The sequence below is a fragment of the Ochotona curzoniae genome, unplaced genomic scaffold, assembly GCF_017591425.1.
Source record: "Ochotona curzoniae isolate NIBS_2020 unplaced genomic scaffold, NIBS_Ocur_1.0 contig_66, whole genome shotgun sequence".
In the NCBI taxonomy this organism is placed as follows: Eukaryota; Metazoa; Chordata; class Mammalia; order Lagomorpha; family Ochotonidae; genus Ochotona; species Ochotona curzoniae.
Window position 1 is genome coordinate 19,486,327 of NW_024466512.1, and position 26,545 is coordinate 19,512,871.

At 54.4% G+C, this 26,545-nt stretch overlaps 1 protein-coding gene and 1 pseudogene across 2 annotated transcripts; both read left to right on the forward strand.

The window, feature by feature from the left end:
- Window positions 1-338: 338 nt before the first annotated feature.
- On the forward strand, window positions 339-698 carry LOC121164168 (annotated as a pseudogene).
- Window positions 699-3,818: 3,120 nt separating this feature from the next.
- LOC121164166 (inositol 1,4,5-trisphosphate receptor interacting protein) lies at window positions 3,819-23,557 on the forward strand. 2 transcript variants are annotated; one of them, XM_040992152.1, is made up of 3 exons: window positions 3,819-3,973; window positions 4,064-4,115; window positions 19,989-23,557. In XM_040992152.1, the coding sequence occupies exon 3, from the start codon at window positions 20,002-20,004 to the stop codon at window positions 21,655-21,657; it is 1,656 nt and encodes a 551-aa protein (XP_040848086.1). In that variant the 5' UTR covers window positions 3,819-3,973; window positions 4,064-4,115; window positions 19,989-20,001; the 3' UTR covers window positions 21,658-23,557. The 2 variants fall into 2 exon arrangements, with proteins under 2 accessions (XP_040848086.1, XP_040848085.1); XM_040992151.1 differs by lacking the exon at window positions 3,819-3,973 and having other exon boundaries at window positions 4,052-4,115.
- Window positions 23,558-26,545: the final 2,988 nt, after the last annotated feature.

Here is a 26,545-nt window from a genome sequence, read left to right on the forward strand (position 1 = left end):
CCAGGATGCTGGAGCTGGGGCTGGGTGTGGGGGTCTGTAGGGGTGGTGGGGTGGCTCCCAGCTTGCCTCGGGATGGCCCCTTCCACCGCTCCCCTAGGGGGCAGGTGCAGCTTTGAGGGTTAGGTGGCCTTCAGGGCCGCACCCACCAGGCGGGAGGCGGCTCGGTGGGCAGTCTGCCTTTGTCTGCTTGGGAAGGGCTGCAGGCCGCGCCAGCCTGCTTGGGAAGGGGATGGGGCACCTGCCATGCTGTTGGGCTGCCTTGTCCTCAGGCTGCAGGGTCGGAGCAACAATGGGATGCAAAAGCCTCTCTCGCCTGTGCTCCTACTCCCTCAGACAGCACAATGCAGATCTTCGTGAAGACCCTTCGGGCAAGACCATCACTCTCCAGGTGGAGCCCAGCGATGACCCAGGATAAAGAGGACATCCCCCGACCAGCAGCGTCTGATCTTTGCCGGCAAGCCTCTGGAGGACAGTGGCACTCTGTCGGACTACAACACCCAGAAAGAGTTCACACTGCACCTGGTGCTCCACCTGCAGGGCGGCATCATTGAGCAGTCCCTGCGCCAGCTCGCCCAGAAGTACAACTGTGCCAAGATGATCTGCTGCAAGGGCAGCGCCTGCCTGTACTCCTGCACCGTCAACTGCCGAGGAGAAAACGCTGCCACACCAACAGCCAGCACCCCAAGAAGATCAAATAAGGCCCTGTTCCTCGGGGCGGCCACTCCCCTGCCGGTCCACGCCCTGTGGCCATCAATAGAGTGTCCTTTGTTTGACCTGAGCATCAAAATAAATAAGTAAATAAATAAATAATAAAATAACAAAGAATTTTCCATCATTGAAGTTTTGTTTTAATGTTCACGACTAATATGTTTTATTTCTGCATATTATATTTGCACCTTTTCAATTTAGCTTATTCCTTTTTCAAAGTCCCACACTCTATCATTTCATTTCTGTAGTGTGGCCATAACTGTTTCATAGGCTTTTTCAAATCGTTGTATTATCTCAAGTACTTACACACCTATTTCTTCTGTTTATTTCATCTGCCTAATCACTCCCTCATGTGCTTCATTTCCTAGTTTTGCTTAAAATTTCTCGTTGTAAGCTCGTGTTCAATGAGAATTATTTATTCTGCTGAAGATCAGTATGAAGGAAATGTTGCATTTGCTTTTGACAGAACCAAAGCCCTAACCACAAGGGTGAATGGGGCCTTACCCTTTTACCTGGCATAGGTAGGCTGGGGTTTCAGATTTCCAGGGGTTTTTTTTTGTTTGTTTGTTTGTTTTAAATTCACCCAAGATCCCCCAAAACCAGAAGTTTTCCTTGCTGTGAGCCTGGCCAGTGGAAGGAAGACTTTTTTTTTTTTTTTAAAGATTTATTTTTATTATTTTTTCATTGGAAAGGCGGATATACAGAGAGGAGAGACAGAGAGGAAGATCTTCCATCCGATGATTCACTCCCCAAGTGAGCGCAACAGGCCGATACTATGCCGATCCGAAGCCAGGAGCCTCTTCCGGGTCTCCCACAGGGTGCAGGTTCCCGGAAGGAAGACTTTTTGCATCCTCCTGAAAGCCCTCCCAGGGCCTCGCAGGGTCTCCAGTCCAGATCCCTGCATTTCTAGAACTCAGAGTTCAAATGGGTACTTACACCCAGTGCTTTACCATTCAAACTTCGATTCCCCATCACACCTTGGAGCTCCTGCTTTCCGCTTCATCCTGGAAGCCCCCTTTCCTTTCAACTGTTGACCCATTTTATTAGGCATCTCTGTGTTTGAAGCAGAGGCTCCCTGCCTTCTTGCCCGTAAGGCTGGAGTTCATGTTCAGAACCGGAAATCCACACAGAACAGAGTTCAGCTTAAAGCAAGCTTTATTGGGAGCACTCCTGGGCGAGGTTCATTGATCCAGTATACACAGTGGGCCAGGGAAGTCATGCCCAGGGGAGGTGAGGGGTGGTTTTTATCAGGAGCTGTAGAGGTGGGGGTTGGGGACAAAGGAATGTGCCTTCTGGAGTGTTACAGGCTCCCCTCAACCTTGGTAGGTCTTACCTCACTGCTGGCACAGGAGGAAGCTGCCTTCTCCTGGTGTGGCCACCCTTCTCAGCCTCCTCCAAGGCTGCCCCTCACCCACCCAGCTGGGTCTTTCATTACCCCTCACGTTCCCAGAGGTTAAATCCTTCATACTTTCTCGTCTTTAGGAAATCTTTGTAGCGTAAGCTCTGGCTGCTCCAGAAATGACATGGTGGGAAGATCCAATCCAGGCATGGGGGATTAGGGAAGGCTTTACAGGTGTAGTGACCGATGACCGATGACCTCCCGAGACCCGATGACCGATGAGCAAGCCCACCAGCAGCCAGACCAACAACCTGAGTGTGCATTGGGGATGGAGGAAGAAGTGGGGTGAAGACTTCAGGAACCCACACAAGCACTGCAGGGGTGGGGGCTGGGGGAGGAAACACATCACCTTCTGAGAAACAGAAGTTCCAAGAACTGCAGGAGCCTCGTTTCGGGGTCATTGAGTGAGAGCTGAGGAGGATCCGGTGACTTGCTCACATGCCAGGTTGGGACAGGGGAGCAAAGAAGCAGAGAGCAGCCAGCCAAAGGAGGGTGAAATCATCAGGGGTGAAAGAAAAGTAAACATAGTCAGTCTTCCCAACAGAAAACACAGACAGGCTGGTTAGCGCTTGCTGCAACAACTCCTCGGTGCACATGCCGGGAGCACAGTCTTCAAGCACCAACCCTCAAGTCTTAGCTCCAGGCTCCCAGGGCTCCTTCCAGATCCCCGCACCTCCCAGGAATTTCCTCCACCTGTCCTCGGGGATTAGAATGCAATTTGTAGACATTTGAGAAACACACAATACTAGAGTGCATGTCCAAGGATCAACGCCCCAGCCTCCAAACACGCAACACAAGTCCCCCAAACTCTGCCGCAACCATCCCTGACGCAGGGAAAGGGCTGAGCGTCAGGAGAAGCCTGGGGAAGCAAGCACTCTGGGCCTAGGGCCAGGCGGTCTATTTTTAGACCTTTTCCTCCGGTCCTGTTTATCTTTTAGTCTTCCAGACTACTCGGCTGCATGGAGAAAGGAAAGAAGGAGGTGGCGAAGGTCCCACAGCAGTTGCAGTGGCAATGGGCAGCATCTCCCGTTTCCCCATTAGTGCCCTCGCTGGCACCTGGTGCGCGTTCAAAGCTGCTTCATCAAGAATCCCTTCCAACCCTTCGCGGTTTCTTCTGCTGGCTGTGGGAACTGCGGCAGGTCTCATAGGGAAGATGCGCGGAGGGCACTGCCAGCCCACGCTCCATCCTTTCCAAAATAAGGGTAGCAACGCTCGACCCCGCTTCACCGCCCTGGCAGCTCAGAGGCCCCGGTACACGGGGTCGCTGCTTCTTTTGTGCGCGGTTACTGGGGGATGAGCGAAGGCAACAGTGCACAGATTTTCCCCTAAAGGATTCAAAAAAGAAAAAAAGCGGGCCCCAGAAATTCTGTCCCTGGTAAAGCGCGCCCCGCTGACTCAAAGAGACTTAACCCTTTCTAAACCGTGCCCAGGACATCTTTTAAGGGCGTCCTCCCCTAACTCCTGCCCATTCTCCCCGGGTGACTACAGGGGTGAAATCTCGACCCGTCTGCTCAGTCATCTGTTCGGCTCGTTCCTCTGCAGGTCCTGGCGAGATCCCCCTCGGACATCCCCGCGGCGGACCCTGAGCCCAGGCGCGTAACCCACACGGTCCTCCTTAAGCCGCTTCCGCGCCCAGAGTAGAGGCGGGCGTTTTGTTCTTATAAGGAGGGAAAAGTTTTTGTGACATCAGGAAATGAGTAACTCCGCTGCCCAGCAGAGCCCTGCGATGGAGGCCCGGAGGCGGGAGCCGTCGGGAACACGGCCGCCCGCCTCGCTCTGAACTACCCGGGCCGCCCCCTGCACCGCAGGCGCCCGCAGACCCAGGCGCCCGTGCCCCGGACTCGGCCGGGCAGCCCTGCAGCCGAGGGCAGCGCTGCAGCCGAGGGCAGCGCTGCAGCCGAGGGCAGCGCTGCAGCCGAGGGCAGCGCTGCAGCCGAGGGCAGCGCTGCAGCCGAGGGCAGCGCTGCAGCCGAGGCCTGCCGCCCCAGGGAGCCGCCCCTGGCCGCACGTAAGTCCCGGGCCGGGCGTGCTGGAGGGGAACCCGGGGAGAGTGGGGACGCACGGGGCGAAGGGGCGGCGACCTCAGGGACCCCTCCTTAGAGCGCCCTGTCGGGGCGGGTCGTCCCAAGCCGTCGAGGGGGCGGGCAGCTCCGCTTCGGAGCTCCAAGCTGGACCGTGGTTTTTGTTCCTAGAGCCTGAAGGATCCGTTACTTAGGCCGCCCTGAGTCCGTTGTCCGCTCGCTCCTTCGCGCCTTTCCGCCCCTCCTGAGGACCGCAGGCAACGTGAACTTGGCTGTTTCTTGGTTAGCGGTAGTGACAGATGCTTTGAGGTTGCTTGGGGCCAGAGGAAGCCCCCGCCACTTCCCCTTTCAAGACTTAGTGCAGGAGACCCCATGCTGTGCGGAACTTTTTGTCCTGGGCCTTCTTCCTGGCCTCAGCCCCCACTCCCCCAGCCCAGTGTCTCTTCCGTCTGCCGGCTACCAAGTGAGGGGACCCTGAAGCCCTCATGCTCAGACCCCTCTTCCAAAAAGCCCCTTTCCCTTTTAAAACCCCAAATGCTGCTGAGCTGAGAGGGAAAGTATTTTACGGAACCAGGTAGGAACCTCATTTTGCCTAGTGTGACTAGCTTTCTTCCATCCCCCAGACCTGGTAGTGGCCGTGGGCCTGGTTGGCATTATCCGGGTCACTGTGTTTGCTGGCTCTTCTCTGGGAGACGACCCAGGGCCTTTCTCTTCTACAGACTAGCTCCGTCTGGCCCATCTGTGAGCTCACCTGTGAGGCTGAAGAAGCTGGAGTGGAGGGAAAGGGACAGACTTGATATTGCCCCCGCCTCCCCCCTTAAAGACCTTTGGATCTGTCCTCCAGCCCCAAGTCTGGCCCTGTTGGCTGATTGCCTGTGTGTTGCTGCTGCACCAGGTGTGTCTGCCCTCGCTGCTTCCACCATGGGCAAGCAGAAGTGGCTAGGCTAGATGGCCGCAAGGTCGCAGATGCAACAGTTGCAGGCTCTGGCCTTCTAGGGGTGAGGGTCTGAACTTGGATGTCATCTTCCTAGTAATTGTCCCCTCTCTGCTTCTGCAGTGCCTTTTACGGCCCCAAAGACAGGGTATGGGGGTAACTTTATCAGAGGACAAGGAGGGCAGAGTCTCTGGCACAACTGTCCTACTGAGAAGGTATTGTCTGGGAGGAACCATATATATATATTTTTTCCCTTTCAGATCTTCTGGGGTCTAGAAAGAGAAGGAAGAAGGAGGCCCTACCTGACAGAGACAGTGCAGTGTCCCCAGGAGGCTATGACCAACACTTGAAACATGGAGCCCGGGAAGAGCAGGACTGGACCCTGTGGGTAGTGTCCCAGCCCTGCTCTCAGGGAGACCTCCTGGCCCACGCCTGCCTGGCCTTCCTTCCTAAAGACTGGATGATGGGAGGTGGCAGATCCAGTTTGGGGCCTGCAAGAGGGTGGTGAGTAAGTGCCACCTGGGTGTGGTGCCCAGGGAAGAGGCCACAGCTGGCTGAGTGCAGGGCCCTGAGCTTGCTCTCCCGGGAGGCACAGAAGGTGATGGGTGTCTGAACATGCTGTTCTGATCTGCCACCCCTAGCTCCCAGCCAGGTCCTCCTGCAACCCTAAGTCCTGTTCACCTGCAGACACCGTTCCCAGCATGTCAAGTGTTTAGAAGTCACCTGGGCAGGTTTGGCTGTGCTCAACCAATGGCTCTGAGACAGATGTTGACCACCTGTCCTGGGGCCAGCTCTTACCTGCAAACACTTAACTTTCTGCAAATTCCAAGTGGCTGATGGCTCACTCTGAGAAAGCTCCCAGAAACACACATACAAGGCAGGATGTTAGTTTATTAATTTGTAAGACTTGTGGACATCATACAGATTTACTGTCTGGGGCTTACATCCTGGGTAGGCCACATGAGACCCCCCCAAGATTGGAAGAAGGTGGCTCCCATCTAGCTAAGCTTGAGTCAAATTCAGGCCAGAGGAAGATGTGGGCAGTGGTGGCCAGTAGAGCAGGCCATGTGTCCATCTCCATGACCCTCTGGCTAATGGTAAACCAGATGCGTAGGTCAGCCTAACTGTGTGCACCTCCTTGGCCATTGAGAGGTAGAGTTTTCTCCCTTTCTTCTTCTATAATGTGGCGGTTTTCCGTTGTGTTCACGTATTTGTTTAGTGTTTTGCAAGCAGTAGCTCTCTTTGATTTGCATTTGCATCAGTGAAATAACTTCTGTGCTATGTAATGGTTGGAGGGCCAGTCCCACTGGTAAAATCTGTATACAAATTAAGAGAGTGGCCAGGTAACCTGGATTGGTCCACAGGGTTAAGCTAAGCAGAGAAGTATGGTCCCTGATCAATAGAGACTTTTCGCAGAGGCCTAAGTGAAACAAACATGAGACAGGGCCTACTGCAGCTGCCCCAGGCCACTTGCCCTGTCCTGTGGAGTGGAGTGTCCTCCCTCAGAGCTCATCTTTAGCGAACCATGTCTTCGGGAGGGGGTCCCAGGTACCAAGGCTCAGGGGTTAGCTGTTCTCAGCAGTTGGGAAAGGTCTTGACTATTCCAAGTCTTGGTTTTATGATCAATACAACAGGGGTGACTCCTCTGAGAGCTGCTGGGAGGGAGGGGCCGGATGATACACAGAGGGCAAGTCTGGGCTCTTCGAGAGAGCAGCAGTCAGAGGTGTGCATTCTCTGCTAGACTGAACAAGGGCAAGATCTCCACAACCCAGCCTAGGACAGAAGGGCAGCTAGAGTTCCTCCGGGTCTTTTTACCAGCCTTGTTTGAAGCTGAGGATGGGCTTCCTCTGGCTGGCCTTTATGCCGACCCTGAAGGGGGGAGGTCAGGTTTAAGGCAGGGTATATAATAGGCATCCAGAGAGGAGGAAAGAGCAAGGAGGTTTGGTGGAGAAGAAAAGGACAATGGGGAGCACCCAGGAAGCTTCTAGGGTCCTCCTCAGTGTGTTGGGCCCCTGTGATAATTTCCCATAGGGAATGCCTCCCCCTCCACCTGGGTGGTCCGCCCCGTGACATCAGTGGAGTAGAAGCCCCTTGCAGGTGACATCACTGTTGCCCAAGGCAACACCTCCACCTGAAGGCAGACGAGAGGGGAAAAGATCAACCTCAACTGAAAGACACATGTTGGAGGGAAGGAACATCCAAGGTGGGACATCCACAGGAGTGTTTCTTGGAGACTGGAGAGAGGGTAGGCTGCGGGGCAGGGAGAGGTGGGGGTCGTAGTTCCCAGGTCTTGGCTGTGAACTGCTAGGAGTGGGTCCTGGGTGGTGGGTGGGTTTAGCTCCAGGGAAGGGTGGTTTGGCGGAGGTCTTACGGGCTTCTGTGCTGACTCCTTGTGGACGCTTTGCAGCCTAGGTCTGTGAGGCTGGGAGTAAACTGGCACTTATGGGATCATCAGAAAGTGCCTTTGCTTTGTACTCACTCTCCCAAAGGGAGGGTAGGAGTGTCTGCGCCAGTTGAGCTCGTGTTGTGTACCTGCTATGTGGACAGTACTGTGCTGGGGACTTGGACTACAGAAGGCACAGTGAGGAGGGGTGAACAGTAATCCCATGAAGGAGCACAGGAAAAAGAACAGTGGCCCCTGGTCATCCACTCCTCCACCCCCACCCTGGCTGAACTCTGTCTCCTCCAGGAGCTCCTGCAGGGAGCTACAGCTGTTTGAGTTGTACTTGTTGCTAGAGTCCTGGTTGCCAAGCGTGTCCCACCAAAGGCAGACCTAGACAATGGCCCAGTTCCCAAAGCTGAACACGTTTGGCCACTTGAAGATGCATCTGGTAGAATGTTGTCCTATTGAGACAGGAAGCAGCCAGGGCTACCACGTGTCAGCAGGAGGGGAGAGTGGTGAGCCACTGGGTATGGCAATGGGCCCCCATCTATGGCAGCTGCCTCTTCCACCTCGGAGGTTTCCACTGAAAGCTTGTACTTTGTGCCACTGGGCATCAGATGCTTCCCTGGTGTCGAGCATACTAGTAGACACTGATTTGGGCCATGACCGTAACCTCTTCAGGGTCAGAGATGAAGGCTGGAGTATCCTTAGCAGAGGTGAACATTTGCTTCTGTGTGCAAATCTGATTCCCCAAATCAGTTGCCATGACCTTTTCCTTATATAAGTAGGCTAACCTCTTTATAAATCATGGCTTCATTAACCGAGCACCTACTCTGAGCCAGGCCATCCTAGGGTTTGTTCTTTACCACAGCCCCTCCAGGTAGGTGAAGAAGCGGGTTCAGAGAGATCAAGAAACCAACTCAGAGCCACAGAACTGCAACCTAGATCTGCTTCTCCCACAGCCTTATGCTGCCTTAGGCCTCCACTGGGACACCATGGCTCACTGAGCATGAACATATCATAAAAAATACCACCATAGCTGAGTGTCAAAAATGAGAAGACAGCAGACAGACCATCAGCTTCAGGTTCCCCATTGCTGTGACTCCCCTACCCTCTACTATGAGAGGAGCACACAGACCTCAGTGTACTTGTCTGCTCAGTGGGCACATTGACAAGCCATACTAGACGACAGAGTACTTTGGGACTCCTGGGTGGAAGTGTCTGGGAAAAACACCAAGCCACAAGTATGGAAGGAGTCACTTCCAGGTGCTTTACCTGGCAGCTACAACCTGCTCAACCCACGGAGGGGCTCAGCTTGGGCTCTGATGCCTTCTTGCTTTGCTCACATCCCTGCAGTGCAGGCAAGGGAGTCTCCCATGGACCTGCATCAAACCAGCTTGAAGGGTTTTGTCTCCTCTTTGGCCCTGCCTGCTGGCTCCAGGTCACGCTCTGCTGGTCCTGCCATGTTCTCCTGGGAACCCGTCTCAATAGCCTGTTCTGCAGCTGAGACCTGCCTGATGCTCATGAAAGGGTCCTTTGTTTGCTGAGACTTTGTTCCAGAGTCGCTGGGAAGGCAGGACCTCAGAGAGCCGAGGACCATGGCAGGCCCTGGCCTGAGGGGAGGAGAGCAGAGGATGTTGGGCCCCAGCCCTCCCTATGTGGTCCCCCCTCGCTCCCCCTGCAACACAGGATCTACAGAGCCCTCAGTTTTTTTCCTAATCAGGCAGCCCGGGTCAAACTCACAGGCTCTCTGGAGAGAGGGGTCTGGGAGGTGCTGAGTTCATGCCCAGACTCCAGTTGTCACCTGCACCTACCGTGATTGTCACCCAGGCACCCACTCACCAGCAGCACAGGAAGCCCTTGGGCTCGGGAGTCAGGCCTGGGCTTAGGTCCCCACCCAGTGTTGCACAAAGCACCTCATACTCTGTGTAAAGCACAGAGAGGGCCTGCCTCCAAGGTGCCCTGCTGTTTCACACAGAGCATTTTACACAAGCCTGAGAAAGTATGCAATGCGCTGGTTGCAGTGGGCTAGCCCCTGCATGCTGTGTCGGGGCCACGAGGCTTGTCCAGTTTTTCTCAGAGAAGGGAGAACCGTTGGGCAAGCTGTCAGAAGTGAGTTCTCTGCTCCTTCCCTCCCCTCATTTGTCTCGCTCTGTTTTCCTCTGTTGATCTGGAGTTTCACAAGAGTCTTGAGTGAGGAGGAAGGAATGCAGGGGCGCGGCAGCTGTGGCCAGGTAAGCTCATGCTGGTATCACACTGCTGGACCTCTGTCCTGATGAACCTTGGCAGGCGTCCACATGCAGTGCCGGCTGGTCCAGGCCACAGACTGCACGCTGTGTCCGAAGGGGACCCTGCTCACAGATCCTGAGGAGGCACTGACTCCTAATAGCACCTTCCTTCTCACCGCAGGGTACCCCTTTGGAAATAAGAATTTAGGAATGACTTCACCTAGGACTTTCCCCTCCATCCCAGGAATGTGAAATTCCTGCTCCAGGGAGTAAAGGCACCAAGCCTTTCCCTTCCCAGGCCTAACTCTGCTCTTTCGTTCTTGCGTCCATTTGCCCACCGAGCCACCACTTGAAGCAGCTGCCCCTGTCCAATGCCAGGTGCTCAGCACCCAGGGTGGCATTATCAGGGTCAGCCCTTTCTGGCATGAGTGGGTCGGGAGTTGGTGGGGGGTTGCTGCAGAACTGCCTGGGTCACCAAACGTCTCCTCTTCTGTGACAGCCTGCGGGACCCTTAGGCCAGGCCTGTGTCCTCTCTCTGTGTTTGGTTTGTATTTGGGCTCACACATTAGGCAGGCATCATTTAGATACCCGAGGCACAGCTCAGTAGACAAGCACCCGCGTCACTCCATCCCTGTGCCTAGAGTGATGAGGTAGCAGAGTGCCACAGTTGGTGCTTTGTTCTGTGTAATTCACAGAAGTGTGACCAGGTGATCACAGCTCACTCTATGTACAAGCCCGTTTGTTCACTGCTCTGAGCCTGATGGTCTGAGTCCCCAGCTTTTTGGAGAGGAAAAGAACTGGTTTGCTGTGACTTAGCAGGTGTGGGAGGCATGTGGGAGGCAGGCAGACACCCGACTCCTTTGTGTAGCCAGGGCCCTGCAGCAGCATCCAGGCCAAGGAGCCAGCCACAAGCTCTTAAAGTTTTTACAGCTGGGTTGGCCTCCCTCTTGCCTTTGTGTCTCTCGCCATTCTCTATTAATAAGATGAAAAGGACTTTTAAATCTTTATGGGCACAGAATGTGTGTGTGTGTGTGTGTGTGTGTGTGTGTGTGTGTGTGTGTGTACCCACGTGCTCAGGAACCCAGAGAGACTCCCTTCCTCTCCACCCCTCTGCTCCTTCACCCCTCCCCCCACCACCCCACCAGCCCAGCTGGGGCTGGGGGCATTGTGTCAGGTACCGCCTAAGAAGCAGGAGACCTAAGCCAAACAGAGGGCAGTGGACATGGGTAAGAGATGCTGGGGTGGGTAAACGGCATGGGAGGCATCCTCCCCAGCGCCCAAGAGGCGGGGCAAGCCTGCTGGACTCTGTGTTCCCATTCAGAGATCCAGAGGAAGGTAGCTGCTGGGCACAGGGAGCAGCTTGCTGGGTTGGATCCATCCACCCCTGGTGTCTGTGAAAACGGGCGTGGAGGGCTTTGTTTTGCTTTGTGTTTACTCTCCATTCTGCTCACTCCTCCCCCATCCAGCCAGAGCCAGAGCAGCTGCCTTGTCTGAGCAGCTTCCCACCAGCACAGCCTTCTCTGCCCTGCCCCTGTGCTGCTAAAGTTTGGCTTTGTTATAGCATCCCTTGCCTGTGGCAGCATCACTGCCATCTCTGCCTCCACTCCCATGGCCTTCCCCCACTGCTGCTTCTCCTTTTCTGTTTCTTTATAAAGACACTTGTCACTGACTTTACATTGGTTAGGAGCCCAGTTACTTGAGCACTCACCACTGCCTCCCAGGATCTGCATTAGCAGGAAGCTGGAGTCAGGAGCTAGAGCTGGGTGTCAGTTTGTGGGTTGGGATGTGGGACATGCTTGTCGTAAGTAATGTTTTCACTGCCAATCTAAATGCTGTTCCTGGTCATTGCACTTAGGGCCCACCTGGGTAATCCTGGCTGATCTCGTCCTAACTTAGTCCCAGAAGTGAGTTGTTAGTCCCAGAGACCTGTTTTCCAAGGTCACACTCACTAGGGCTGAGGGTCTGTACGGCAGCATGTCCTCTTGAGGGCTGCTACCCCAACCGCACAGTGGCTGCTGGGGCTGAGGTGCCCTGGAGGAGAGAGAAGAGGATGGGGGCCAGAGCTCAGGAATCACAGCTGCTGCCTCTGAGCCTTCATGTCCTATCCCCACTCATGCCTTATCATCCTTCTTTCTTCCCTCCCCACACCCTGGCTGCAGACACCAGGCCACAGTTCATCTGTCCCAAAGTACGGTGATGTTCCTGGTGCCCCATGTATGGTCAGGGCTCCTGCTGTTGGGAAGTCAGTGGCGCGGCTAGACAGAGAGGCGCCCTGTCCTTCCTGGGAGATTGATGGCTTCCCTGCCCTGCCCACCGTCTGTTCACGGAGGGGTACATGTCAGCTGGTGAGGACAGGGTGGAGAGATCAGGAAGGATATGACTCCTGCCGGAGGTGCTAGGGCTCAGGCTGCTGTCCCTCCTGCGTTTAGGCTGGCCAGTCACTCTGGTGGCCCCAGCTCTGAGCATGGGGTTGGCATCCTGGTGAAATTCTCCCCTCCCCCAAGAGTGAAGCTGGAGGAGACTCAGAGCTGCTGGCAGCTGTGGCTGGGTGCCTCCTATGGTGCCAGGGGGACAGCAGAAAGACCAGCACCTGCCCTGTGTCCTCTTGTCTGCTGACTGGTGGCTGGGCCCATCCATGGGGCTCAAGGGCATGCATCTCTCCTCTACCCCTTCTCCCTCCTTCTGTCCTGCCCAGCCTCCTAGCCCTACCCGCCACCACCCTCACCAGGGTCCAGTCTATACTCCTGGGGGCTTCCAGTGCTTAGGGTCTTGCTCACTCTGTGTGTGAGGTCTCCCTTGGGGTGATAGGGACGGTGGGGGTTCAGAGTCCCCTGTCCGTGGCACTGTGTACTCACTCTGTGATATCAACCACGTGCACCTGCATAGTACATTGCCCTTAGGTTGCAAAGACCCTTCTTCCTTTCTCATCCTCAGAGAGGCCGTGGGGGACTGCAGGGGAGAGACCACTGGCCTGACAATGGTGTCCTCTCATCTGTGTCAGCCGTGAGGATTGTGTCTACTGTGGCTGCTGGGGCCCATGGGAGGTGCCAGGAGGAAGTCAGGCCTGAATGTAGGGTGAAAGGTCAGGTAGGGGCTTATGTCGGGGGCCCTGGACAAGAGGAGAGCAGGCTTCCTGAGGAGATGCACGAGAGGGGCTGCCAGACCAGGGTTTGCCCATTTGACTCACAGGGTTTAAAAGGCATTTTAGAAAAAGCAGCCAATGTTCAGAAACTGGAGGACTTTGAGAAAACCCACATGCCTGGCTTCTTAGTATGTGGAGTGTGCAATGTGGTGGCTCTTGCCTTCAGAGCAAGCACCTGCTGTTCCATCCTGGTATCCCTGGTGACCAGTGTCTCCACCACTCAGCTCTCCATGACAGCTGCCCACCTTCCTGAGACTTGGGTTCAGCCCTGTCCACAGAGAGAAAAGGTGCCCAGGGGTCGGAAGGGTATAGGCAGGCAGCCTGGCTGGAGGCCTAGAGAGTCCCTGCCATGGTCTGAGGTGGAGGGTGATGGCTGGCCTGCCCCCATGTTCTCAGTTATTTTTCTGGGTCCTTTTCCTTCCTCTTTCCTCACTTCCTTTCTTTGCCTACACCTCCCCCTCCTGCCAGGGCCCAGGCCACACAGATCCCCTCCTCCACTACTTGGGGTGCAGGTGAAGTGAAAGCCTGGCCAGAAATGCCCCAGGGAGAATTCAGTGGCCAGGCCAGGGGTGGAGCTCAGCCTACCATCCTGGAGGGACGAGAGCTGGTTATTGTGGGCAGTGATGCATACAGAGGAGCTGTTTCTGAGCCATCTGTGCCATGTCCTGGCTGCCCCGCGTTAGGCCAGGAGGTGGGAGTGATGGAGCTGGGTGCTGCACAGCTGCCTTGGCCCTGTGCATGGTGAGACAACCACACCATTACATCGGGACCTGCAGTGTGTCCAGCCCCTGCCCAGTGCCCTTGGATCTGCAGAAGGACATGCAAGTAAGAGGCAGAAGGCTGCTTGCCTGACTGGCAGGAGTTCCCCAAAGGGTGAGACGGGCCTGGTTCTGAGGCAGACTCCCAGCTGAGGGACCCATGAACTGTTCTGTGGGGACATTGATCTTAGGCCTCTGTGGCTCCAGCAGGGGCAGGGGCCTTGCGAGAGAAGCATGGGATTGAAATAAGTGGGCAGGCTAGGGGAAGAAGGTCTATTCAGGGCTCAGACTGCAAAACTAGCAGCCTCGGCCAACTCCAGCTCTGTTTTCACACTGACATTTCTTGTTTTGTCTAAGGTCTGGGCAGCTTGAGGGACAGCAGACCTGAGTGTGGCTAGGAGGTGGCTGGGTTCACTGTTCCCAGGCAGCTGCCTGGGATGATGGAGAAAGAGCCAGGGAGTAGCAAGTCCAGCTAAGGTGCTATTCACACAGAGTCTTGCAGGTCAGCCATTGAGTCTCCCTGACCATCAGTCTCTTCATCGTAAGATGAGGAAAATGTTCTGGAAGCTGGGTGAAGAATCCAGTCTGGCCCGGGTAGCTGCTGTGCTGTGCTGAATGAAAGCATCCTTGCCCTCACTCCCTGTCTCCTGGATCCCCAGTCAGATGCTTCCTGGGAGGGACCATGGACTAGCCACCTTCCTATCTGCATCTACAAAATGAGAATGCATGATTTTATTTCCCCCAAGCAAATGTTTGCCATTTTACCCAAGATCTCAAACCTGATGGGCAGTAGGAGTCCCTCCTCCCCAAACTCAGCCTCCCATCTTAGGGTGGTTTGGGTCTCTCTTGGTTCCTCCTTACACAGAAGGCATGGAATCCAGACAGTGGGAAGTGGACCCGAGTAGCCCCCTGGGGCCTGGGCTAAAAGTGCCCTTCCCTGTGGTCAACCACCTTTTTCATTCCATTTCCTAGAGCAAACCCGTCTTCTCCTGGTCCAGCTCTGAGGATGATGCCAAGGCCAGAGTCCCCCTGCGGTGGTAATTAGCTGAGCTAATCACATCTGAAGGCTGGTACAGGGCAAGCCCTTGGCAAGCTCTAGAATCCAGCTGCTACCACACTGCAGAGCCTCACCCTCCTCCCCCAGCGATGCCTGCCTTAGCAGGAGTAGGCCTCAGACACTGGGCATGCGAGCCACCAGGAGGGCTGGCGAAGGCGCAGGTGCAGAGCTCCACCCTGGAACTTTTCTGCTCAGCAGGGCTGGGCTTGCACCTCACAATTTGCATGTCTAACAAGGGGGCCTGGATGATGGTGCCGTTAGAACCAGGGTCCCTAAGGGAGTACTGAGGGCTGAGAAATGGGTCCTGGGTAACTCAGAGCTGAGGCCATGAGTCAGCCAACTGTAGACACGAGTAGTGGGCTCCTACTGCTCCTGATGTGTGGGAGGAGGGGAGATAGGGACGGGGAGCCCAGGGTTACACACTGACATCTCTCCAGCCATGAGGGCAGGGGAGCTATCTTGACAAGGAAGCTATGCACTGGAATAAAACTCTCTGTCCTTGTATTCACAGCCTTGAGCCCTCATGCCTCCCATACACTCCCCTGGCCTGTGAAGGTGCTTGGTGGCTGGCTCTTCATGCAAGGACTGCCAAGGACTGTGCCATGCTCACCATACTGGGTCCTGCAGCATCCAGTGCATCCCCTCCCCACCCCTGACACACCCAGTAATGTCTGTGCTCTGCAAAGACAGCACCGTGGGAAGCATCTGGACTTGGCCAGAGGCAGCAGACAGAGCAGGCTTGAATGTCAGCCCCACTGGGACTTTCTTCATCCTGTGGCTAGAAGATTACCTAATCCCATGAGCTTTGGTTAAACTATCTGCAGGACAGGCCTCACACCCTCCTCTTAGAAGACTGCAATGGCCTCTGTATATGGTAGCCAGCAACTCCTGGGCAGGGCCTGAAAAATGGAAGTTCTGGTTGTTACACAACTCATGATAGCATTCGCTGGACAAAGCTGTGATTTGGGAGAGCTGTTAGCCCTGAGGGACACAGCAGGCAGGGGCCCAAATGAGGGAATGCTCTTGACCAACTCCTGCAGGACTTTGGGTTCTTGGCGAGCCTCAAAGGGAGGATCTTGGTAAACCACTGCCTGGGCCACCCAGGGGCCACCATCTCATTCCAGCCCCTCCTGCCCATAACTGGCCCCTTGCCAGGCTAAATTTAGCTGTGAACAGGCTCTCCTCTCTCTGGGCAAGAGCGGGGGTGGAGAGGAATTTGGCAGATTTCCTGCTGGCTTCCTGGCAAAGGGACAAAAGCCCGCCAAGTGACCCAAGTGTATTCTCAAACGTAAACCCTTACACATCTCAGACCTCAGGTGTGTAAGCTCAGAGCTGTGGAGCAAGGTGGCTGTGGACACACTTGAAGTTGGATGCAAGGGGCTCTTGGGGGAATAGGGTGTGTGTGCTTAATATGTACCCTTGGCTTGGAAGAGGCTCCCAGCTACCTGTCCTGTCTCCAGTTTTCTAACATTTAAAAAATTATGTGTTGTTTGCCTTTTGAGAGCTCTTCCATCCACTAATTCACTCCCCAAACATCTGCAAACAGAGTTGGGTCAGACAGAAGCCAGGAGCCTGGAACGCAATCTAAGAACACAATACTTGGTGTAGGTGGACACCAAGTATTTGAGGCATCACCTGCTGGGATGTGTGTTAGTACGAAGCTGAGTCAGAAGCAGAGGAGTGGGAATTCGGACCAGGCTCTTTGATATCTCGTGCAAACATCCCTAACAGCATCTCAACCCTTGTGCCGAGCACCTGCCCCATTCCCATGGTTTGAGAAAGGGAAGAGGCAGAGGCTTCCAGCTCAGCCCCAGTTAGCAGCTACTGTTTGCTGTCTTGGCCCAGCTCTTCCTGCCCCTCCCTCAGGGTGTTGTGGATGGTGCCAACCTACGCAGAATTCAAGGAGCAACATGACATCTAAGGAAGGGAGGAAGGAGATGATTGAAGATGAGTCAGAGTGGGCACTCCTGACCGCCAGCTCTGGAGGCTTCTCCCATTAGCTGGGAGGCAGAGCTAAGGGTACCGTGTGCCAGGGAACCATAGTAACTAGGGAACATTTTGTGCCTTTGGAGCACTTTTGAGCATTTGTTCCTCCACGCCCCCGGGCCTCGGGCAGGGCTGGTATGCACGGCAGGTAAGAGAACAGGCCTGCGGAGGTGTGGGGAAAGGAGCGTGTTTTTGCCAGGCGCCTACTGCAGGCCACGCACAGAGCACCTGTGATGCCATCTCACCTGAGCTTCCCAGTATCTCTGCAAGGAAGGTCTGTTCCTAACCCCACCTACGTAGGAGCCCTGGAGAAGCCGAGTGGGCCACCCAGCTCACTCAACAAGGCTCAAGACCGGGCATGTTGGGTGTGCAGCCTGGGCGTCTGCCCCTGGGCACCACTTTCCTGGGGACTATTGTTTCTAAAATTGTGGTGGTCCCTATTATGGTGGACAGCCTGGTGCCTTCCACCTTTCCTTGTACAGGCATCTGCATGGCCTGCACAATCATAAACTCCTGCACGTAGTATTGCTTGCACATTCCCAAGCCTCCACAGCTCTGCTTTGGGAAAACCTGTTCTGAAATGAGCATTTTGCTAACACCGCGTTAGCTTCTTGTAGCTCTGTAGCATTCAAATGCAGAAGCTGATTTGTACCATCTTGCATCCAGGAGTTAGACATTCTGGCTTAAAAAAAAAAACCTACTTGTGTTCACACAGACATGGAGAGATCTTTGATCTTCTGGCTAGCTCCAAATACCCACAAATAAGGCTGGGCCAGGCCAAAGACACAAGCTGGGAACTCAGCTGGGTCTCCCACGTGGGTGGCAGAATGCAGATCTTGAAGCTGTCACCTGCTGCTTCCAGTGGTGCACACTGGTGGGAAACTGGAATTGGGAGCAGAGCAAGACTCACACGCAGACACTAATATGGGAGGCAGAAGTCACAAGAAGTTTCCACGCTGTGCCTGCCAGCTCCTGCTACAGTTTGCCTCCTCCGGAGTCCAGCCCCTAGACCTTTTGCGCACAGCCCTTTCTCCAGCTGGATTGGTTCTCACAGCAGTCCTTCACCCTCCAGAAGCTCCAGATGGTCTGGGGATGTACACCAGTCGCACTTGGCAGCTTCCGGGTGGAGAGGAGAAGGACTTCCCAGCAGCAGGGCTTGTGCACAACACTACTCCTATTGGTGGCTTCCCACTCTGGTTTTGCATGCAGATGGACTCCCTCTAGAGTTAGGCGTTGCTGGGGCTCTTACTGTGGTTGGTCAAGGCTTACTATACTCAAAGATGACAGTCTGGGATACAGGGAGCCTAGAGGACTTTGAAAGCAATAAATTACTTCCCAACTGGCTCCTGCCTGATATTGCACTGTTATCACTCCATACTTTTATCTAAAACTCTTTTGTGATGATCCACCAAGTTTCCAGGTTTGGCTTTGGGCCACCTTGGCAAGCTGTCTGCAGATATCTCTGTTGTGGAAGCTGGGGCCCACCTGTTGCTGCGATTAACCAGCAAGCTGCTCTTCAGCCTAGGGAAGGCAAGCTGGCTCACTGCCCTTGTCCTTTTCTTCACCTTACCCTCCTTCCAGTCTGACTTCCTCCACTTTCTCCTGACCCTGAGCTCACCTCCAAGGCTTCCACACCAGGCTCTGCTGCAGCTGCGCCCCTCCTGCTGACACCACTGACCTTGTGGACATCTCCAGCCAGGTAGCAGCTGGACCTGAATCATGTCTGAGCAGCATTCTTGCCTAAATGTAGTTCTGACAGCCAACTTGGATAATCCACATCTTCCCTTATGTTGAGGACAGGCTGCACCTGGTGACAAATCCCTGCCCCTAGGCACCATGCAAGCAAGAATTTCATCCTACAAAGTCAAGGTCAAAGGCTTAAGGCAAAGGGGCTCAAGCCTGCCAGTGACAGTGGTTATGCCTGGGTTCCCCTTGTTGTCCAACAACAGCTCTTGGCATTTGGCCATTTGCTGTCTTTGCTGGAAGGAGGCCTAGCAAGGGTGGAAAGAATAGGCTGTGCATTCCCGAGCTATCTGCTAGGGAAGGGAGAGGTAGAAGGCTTACACTGCCTGACAAGGCTTCCCAGGCAGTGCTTGCTATGATTTGGATGCTCAAATTTTGTGTTAAAACTCAGACCTTGGTGTGGTGGCTCTGGAGGCACTGGAGATCAGGGTCTATTTCTAACAGGCTGCCATGTTGCAGTCACTTCTCTGTGCATCCCAGCTGGAATCATGAAGATTGTGAGGGTCAGGCCCTTTCCTAGGGTCTCTTGGGATTCAAATATCCCTTTATCCAGGAGGGTCATGTAGTAGGGCTCCAGGAGAGAAAGACGAGTGACTGGGTCTTCTTCAAGCTGTCATAGACTGCGCTTGGGTAAGACTGTTGGATGGGGGAGTCTTCCAGGTCAGGAGAGGTTGACAGCAGAGAGAGATTGGGGCTCAGAGCTGCATCAGTAGGGGTTACAATGCTAGGAGTGGGTGCTGGGCACTGGTCCCTGGCAGGTAGCATGGATCAGCACAGCCCTCAGGACCAGGACCCTGCGGGATGCTAATGCTCACCTCCAGAGCAGGAAGCAAACCAGGGCTCAGAGAGTGACTTAGCACACCCAAGGTCATGTTCAATGGTAGGACTGGCTTTGCTGCAAGAACTGTTCACCACCATGCACTTGGGGTAGGGATGTTTTAATCAGGACTACTTGGGTTTCAAATGATGGGAAAATAGCTGAGTGATGTCTATGACTTCTCCAACTACAGTCAGAGGCAACGTCTTTGTGCAGGTGGGGACCTGCTGTCCTGTGTGTTGGCGTGTTTCTTGGGTAGGCTCCCCTTCCACCAGGAGAGCTGCCAGCGCTGCAGCTTCCCTGTTTCCTGGGCAACCCTCATGACAGGTTGAGTCCTTCTCCCCATTGGTCTCAACATATCCTACATCTGTCTTCATTGGCCCCGATCAGATCATGTGCTCATTCCTAAGCCAGTCACTGTGGTTGTAGCTGGTTGGGTGCAGCACTGATTATTTTGGGCCTGGAGTAAGTGTTCTCCACTGTAACTAGGGGATGGGTTTGTTTCCCATCAACTTTAAGGACTGGACAGGGAAAAGAGTTGGGGCCCAGGAGCTGTGGGCTGCTGCCACATGCAAGAGGAATGTCTGGGCAGATGGAAAAAGACAACCACCACAGGTGTCGGCCTTTGGGTTCTTTCCAGGCTAGAGAGAAGCACATGAAGCACCTGCAGGGGGGGAGCAGCATATTGGTTTGGAGAAGGACCAAGGTGTTTGCAGCACAAGAGTTCAAGAGAGAAGTAGGATTGAGGGAAGCCTGGTGTTAACTGCTGGCCGGTCTCTCACTCCCTCTGTCTCCCTCCCTCCTATTCCCAGGAGATCTCCCGCCATGGCTGTGGGGCTCTTCCGGGTGTGCCTGGTAGTGGTGACAGCCATCATCAACCACCCGCTGCTGTTCCCACGGGAGAACGCCACCGTCCCCGAGAATGAGGAAGAGATCATCCGCAAGATGCAGGCGCACCAGGAGAAGCTGCAGCTGGAACAGTTGCGCCTGGAGGAAGAGGTGGCGCGGCTGGCAGCTGAGAAAGAAGCTGCAGAGCAGGTGGTAGACGAAGGACAGCAGCAGAATGACACCCGTGCGGCCTGGGACCTCTGGAGCACCCTCTGCATGATCCTCTTTCTGCTCATCGAGGTGTGGCGGCAGGACCACCAGGATGGGTCCTCCCTTGAGTACCCGGGTGGCGATGAAGATGAGCTGCCCAGCCTCGGGGGCACCCCCTTACAGGGCCTCACCCTGCCCAACAAGGCCACCCTCAGCCACTTCTATGAACGCTGCATTCGGGGGTCCACAGCGGATGCCGCCCGCACCCGTGAGTTTGTGGAAGGCTTCGTGGATGACCTGCTGGAAGCCCTACGGAGCATCTGTAACAGGGACAGTGACATGGAGGTAGAAGACTTCATCGGTGTGGATAGCATGTACGAGAACTGGCAGGTAGACCGGCCGCTGCTATGCCACCTCTTTGTGCCATTCACGCCCCCTGAGCCCTACCGCTTCCACCCAGAGCTCTGGTGCTCCAGCCGCCCGGTACCCCTGGACCGCCAGGGCTATGCCCAGATCAAAGTGGTCCGGGCTGATGGGGATGCCCAGGGCTGCATCTGTGGCAAGACCAAACTCGGAGAGGATATGCTATGTCTCCTGCATGGTAAGAACAAGACAGCAGTGCAGTCTGAAGATGGTGGCCTGGAAGACCTCCTTTGCGCTGCAGAGTCCCCGTTTCTGGACAGCATGCAGGTCATGAAATGGTTCCAGACGGCCCTCACTAAAGCCTGGCACCGTATTGCCCACAAGTATGAGTTCGACCTAGCATTTGGCCAGTTGGAAACTCCTGGATCCCTGAAGATCAAGTTCCGCTCCGGGAAGTTCATGCCCTTTCAGCTGATGCCTGTGATCCAGTGTGATGACTCAGACCTGTACTTCATCTCCCACCTTTCCTCTGGGGAGGTCGCAGCCTCCAGCACTGACTGGCTCCTGTCCTTTGCTGTCTACGAACGCCACTTCCTGAGGATGATGCTGAAGGCCTTACCCGAGGGTGCCTGCCACCTGAGCTGCCTGCAGATTGCATGCTTCTTGCTGTCCAAGCAGAACCGCCTGACTGGCCCCAGTGGGCTCAGCAGCTACCACCTAAAGACGGCCCTGCTACACCTGCTGCTGTCCCGGCGGGCAGCTGACTGGCAGGCCTCACAGCTGGATGTGCGTCTGCATGAACTGCTACGCTTCCTGGAGAAGAGCCTGCTTGAGAAGAAGCTCCCTCACTTTTTCCTTGGCAACCGCAAGGTGCCCGAGGCCATGGGACTCCCGGAGGCCGTGCACAGGGCCGAGCCTCTCAACCTCTTCCGGCCCTTCGTCCTGCAGCGGAGTCTCTACCGGAAGACTGTGGATTCCTTCTATGAGATGCTCAAGAATGCCCCGGCGCTCATTGCTGAGTATTCCCTACATGTCCCCTCAGACCATGCCATCCTGCCCCCAAAAGCTGTCATCTTGTAGGACCAGGATGAGGGCCATCCCACGGCCACACCTGTGGCACCTGCAAGCCTTGTCCTGGAAACATGGCAGGCTAGGTTGGAGCTGAGGTTCAGTCTGCCAGGAAGCCAGGTCCTACCGTATAGATGAAACAGAATAGCAACTGGAAGCTGGTTACTCTCATGCCTTCAGGACCTGCTGGCCAAGCCATCCAGGTTCAGGGACTAATTGTGTGCAGTGTACTTTAGGCTCACCATGGACGGTCAAGATGAATGACAGGGTACTCTGGACCTTGAGTTGGAATGAGTACAAGTGATGATTCAGGTGCAATTTGTTCTGCATCTCTTGTCGGCAGAGGATCTACAAGTGAACTGTGGGAACTCAGGCTCAGACCTGGCACCCCTATTGTCTGAAACGCTTGGCCCAGCCATCCACACCACTCCACTAGCAGACACAGAAGTGGAAATTGCCAACCACTGATCCTCATCCTGCATAGAAGTTGGGGTCTCCTGGTAGTTGTCACTTGTTTTATACTATTTGGAGAAAAGACCCAGTGACCCACGAATGTGTCTACAGAAATGAGTCCTAGGTACCAGAGGAGCTTAACATTGGCTACCTTGTCAGCTACAAGGGTGCCCCCTTTCCACACGCATTGTGTCCTGAGTCCCACTGGGTGACCTTAACATGTTGAGTACCTGCTCAACAGCACCTCACCTCTCTTTTGTGGCCAGTGCTCATCTCCATGATCACCCGTGGAGGAGGTGGGCAGTGCTGAAGGTGGAGGGTAGTCCAGAGAAAGGCTCAAGGAGACAGAGCCTGGTACCACAGTGTGGAGGTCCACTTGCGATCTGACAAAGTCAGATGGTCAGAGCCCAGGGTGAGGGATGTTGTAGCCTTGGTTGTCCTTGGGGTCCCAACCGTAGGGCATGACTTGCTTGGCAGCAAGAGCTCCAGTGTGCAGGACTGTCAGCCAGCCCATCCTCTGTCCATGGGCCTTGCTGGCCATAGAGATGACCAGATGCAAAGGGCCTGGCAGGGCAGATTCAGATTCACATAGCTGCCAACATAGCCCCTAGATCTCAGGGTCTCAGTAACACCCACAGGGGACCAAAGCAGAGGACATGAGAATGGGGAGCTCAGCTGTACCCTCTCTCTTCTGCCAGTGTATGTCCTGGCACACACTGCCTTCCAGATAACATCACCCCAAGTGGCCAGGGCTACCTAGACCATTTCTCACACATCCTGAGAAAGCTCAAGAAGCTGGACTATGAGCGTGCCAGGGTTCACTCCCAGCAGGAGCCTCGGTTGTGACAAGGGCCACAGAGCCTGCAAGAAACCTCCCTGTGAGATCTGCACAGGTACTGGGTCTGCCTGTCTGGAGTCACGGCTGCCAGTTGGGCACCCCTAGCAGTGCACCCACTCAAGTGTGTCTCTACCAGGACTCATTCACAGAACTAGAACTGTTTTCCTTATTTATTATCACTTGTGCCTTGCCCCTCTCCATCCGTATCCTGTTGTGTTTTGAAGAGGCCCTGGCCACCGAGGACCGGCCACCAGGCGTTGAGCCTGAGCCCAGCTCTTTGGCCTTCCCTTTGCTGTCGGCAGAGAGCTGGCTGTGCACAGTCCCTTCTAGTTTCTTGTTTATGCAGAGACTACAGGACTCAGCGGGAACCGGGCATCTTTTACGCACTGCTTCTGAAACAGACAGCAGTGGGGCTTGGAGTGTTTCATGCTGCCTTATTTATACAGAAGGGAGAATTAAATTCTTGTGAGAAGTAGAAACGGTCACGGTGTTTGTTTTTTGCCTACAGGAAGTCTGGGACCTCCTGGGGTAGAGTCAGGACAGAATGTATTGCCTAATGACTGGCAACAGCTTTCACTCTTTTATTTCTACACTTGCAGTAAACTTGTTCACCAAACAGAACATGTCTGGGCTGTTTTCAGGCCACTGTGCACTGCTCGCAGAGTGCTAGGCTCTTCCCAGAACTGATGTGTGCAATAAGATGGGGAGCTGGGGGGGCCACAGGAAGCCTTTGAGTTTGGAAGAAAGTGTCTTTAAGGTGAAGAGTCCTGGTCCTTGGGGGCCTGTGTTCTTCCCTGCCGTCCTTCTCTGTTTCTTTCCCTTCCCAAAGATGCTGGGTCATGCCCCACATCTGCATGCTTGCTGTGTAGAATGGCCCAGGACTGTCTTTGCTGTACCTGCTGACAGGATGCAATGCATGGGGTTGGCCCAAGGTCAAGTGGTGAGTTAGGTCCAGGGAGCACCTTGCTTGGGGCAAGAAGCTACAGATGGAGGGTTGGCTTGTGTTCAAGGGTATTGTCAGGGCCCACTGCCCAGACTCCACACTGAACCTAACAAGGCTAGAAACTAGTCTTGAGTGGCCAGGTACCAGCTCTGTTGAATGCTTTTCACTTCATTTCAAATGGGGAGTTAGAATCCAAGCAGACTTCTTCCCTACAGAGCTCCTGGGTGATAGACCCAGGAGAAGCCAACAAGCCTGCCTAGGATCAGCTACCCAACAAGCCGTTCATGCATGCATCCCCACACACACTGGTGGCAGGAGAAACTCAGGCAGGCAAAAGAAGGTGAACCCTCCTCCCTAGCAGGCCACTAAGGGCCCATGGGCATCTATCAGGAGCATCAAGCATCTGAGGTGTTGCAGAAGTTAGGAAAAATGAGTAGAGCAAGCCTCGCTTTCTTCCTTTCCACGGTGATGTCGTCATGCTTCCTAATTTTTCTGGACACCTTTTCTAACATTTGGCCCTAGCTGGTTCTTTACAACAGCTGCTGCTTCTCCCACTGTGTGGCAGGTGCCCCCATTTCCCCAGCTGCCTCTACTGAGGAACATTAGCTCTGTCCCCACCTTTCCTGTGTAAACATTGCCATGAACATCTATGAGCAAAGATCCTGCCTACCCTAGTACCCACTGTGTTCTAGACATGCCAGCTTGCTGGATGTGATTCACCACCAAGCATCTTACCACAAAAAGAAACTGTTAACTCTGTTACTCAGTCCTTGTGATGCAAGAGTGAGGAACAGGTGTTTGAACGTGTACTGGGCTACAGCATGCCATCTACTTGGGCGAGCACTGTGTGGAGAACAGAAGCATAAGATAAGGGCTCTAAGCAATGGGTCTGCTCAGAAGACACAGTACCCAGTAGCGGCCAACCAAGAGAGCAACGAAGGAGGCTTAAGTGAAAGTGAAAATTGCAGCCCTGAGGTTGAGAGCAGCCAGGTCAGCCATGCAGCTTCCTTACACTCGGAAAATGTGACGCGTGTTCCCAAAATACTCGTCCTCCACCCATCTGAACCCAGGGCTGGTTTATTTCCTCCTTTTGGGGGTGGGGGAGGCTTGCTTTAATAGCATCACTTTGATGTTTCTCTGCAGCCCTACGCATAAACCAGAAAGTCAAACAGTCAACAATGCATTCTCTCCTGTGTGCCTAAAGCCATATAAACCCTGGGTGTTGCAAGACATTTGTGTTTCTGGTGGGAAAAGGTTAAGTGAAAGTACAAAATGAGGACTGGGGGTAGCAGTGGGAAAGGAGTTGGGAACTTGTTCTCATCTGCTGCTTTATACCCCCCTGACCAGTGATATTTTGGGTTTCTCTTAAGATAACTTTCTTCAAAATAGAAAGCAAAGACCCACTTCCTGTTGCTTTTTACCAGCCAAACCTGGCTGTCTTCCCATCTGATGGGAGATGACACCCACAGCCCCATCAACCTTATTATTGCCCTACTCCTGGAGGGTGGGCTGAGCTATCTTAGACCAAAGTTCTCCTGGGCCAGTGGTTACACTCCCCTCCCCAACCCCCCTGAGCCCCAAGGACTGGCAGAGACCTTGAGTCTCTTCCCATAGGCATAGCAAGTGCTAAGTCAGGTCCCCAGAGGTCTGCAAGCTACAGGTCAGCGCCAAGATCTCCCAGCTGAGGACAATGAGTCAACCCACAGAAGCCCTGCCTAATTCCTCCACAGGAATCAGGGCCATGGGGGATGCCCTAAGTATAGCCAGATTCAAGCCAGGAAGTTGGTCAGAGTGATTAGACCTCTTGGCATCCACAGCTGTGCCCCACACAGGTCCTAAAAAACTCAGATTTGTTTCCTCCTTTCCGTATGTTATGGTCCAGCCAGGCAGGGATGCTAGCTAGACAAACTCCATACTTACAGAACACAGGAGTCATACAGCATACATGTTCAGTTCAACACTTGATGAGCCAGAGAAAGGAGGAGCAGGCCGTGGGCCCTCAAGCCCAGGCCCAGTGCTACAACCCAGTAGGTAGGGAGGTCTATGTGAGGTCCCATGAACAGATGTTCTGACTTCTGAAAGCTTTGACTCTGGGTCCCAATCCTAGCATAGCACATCCCCCAAGTTTCTATGAGCCTGAGTCTTGCATCAGTCTCCTCAACTATAAATATTGCCTGCATCAGAAGGAGAACGAGAAGATGAAGGGAAAAGTATGTGTGAAGCCCTGGACAAGAAAATCAGCCGCAGACACTACCTGGAGCTCCCCAAAGCTCCTCACCCCCTCCCCTCCGGTGGTGCCCAGGCTGGCTCGACAGAACCTCCTGGCACGCCCAAGTCTGTCTTCCCCAGGGCACACTCTGCACATAGCATGGGACCTGCAGGAACCACTTCCTCCAGGCCTCCCTCAGCGTCAGTGTCAATGCCAGATGCTCAGGAAATGCGTGTGATCCTCATGGGAGGTGTCTGGGGTATCAATCCCACCCAAGTTGAAGGAAATTGAGAGGGGGGCTTTACTACTGCCATGGTGACCCTTTCACTCTCTCTGTCTCCTGGCAAGACAGCTAGAGCTGAGACCCGCAATTGCCATGGCAACGAGGGAGCAGAGCCAGGAATCTGGCCGGATGTTCATGTTGTTCCAGAGATGTAAATCCCTCCTCTGGACAGCC

Coding starts and splice junctions, on each gene's coding strand:
- LOC121164166 (XM_040992152.1), top strand. CDS start 20,002: ATGGCTGTGGGGCTCTTCCGGGTGTGCCTGGTAGTGGTGACAGCCATC.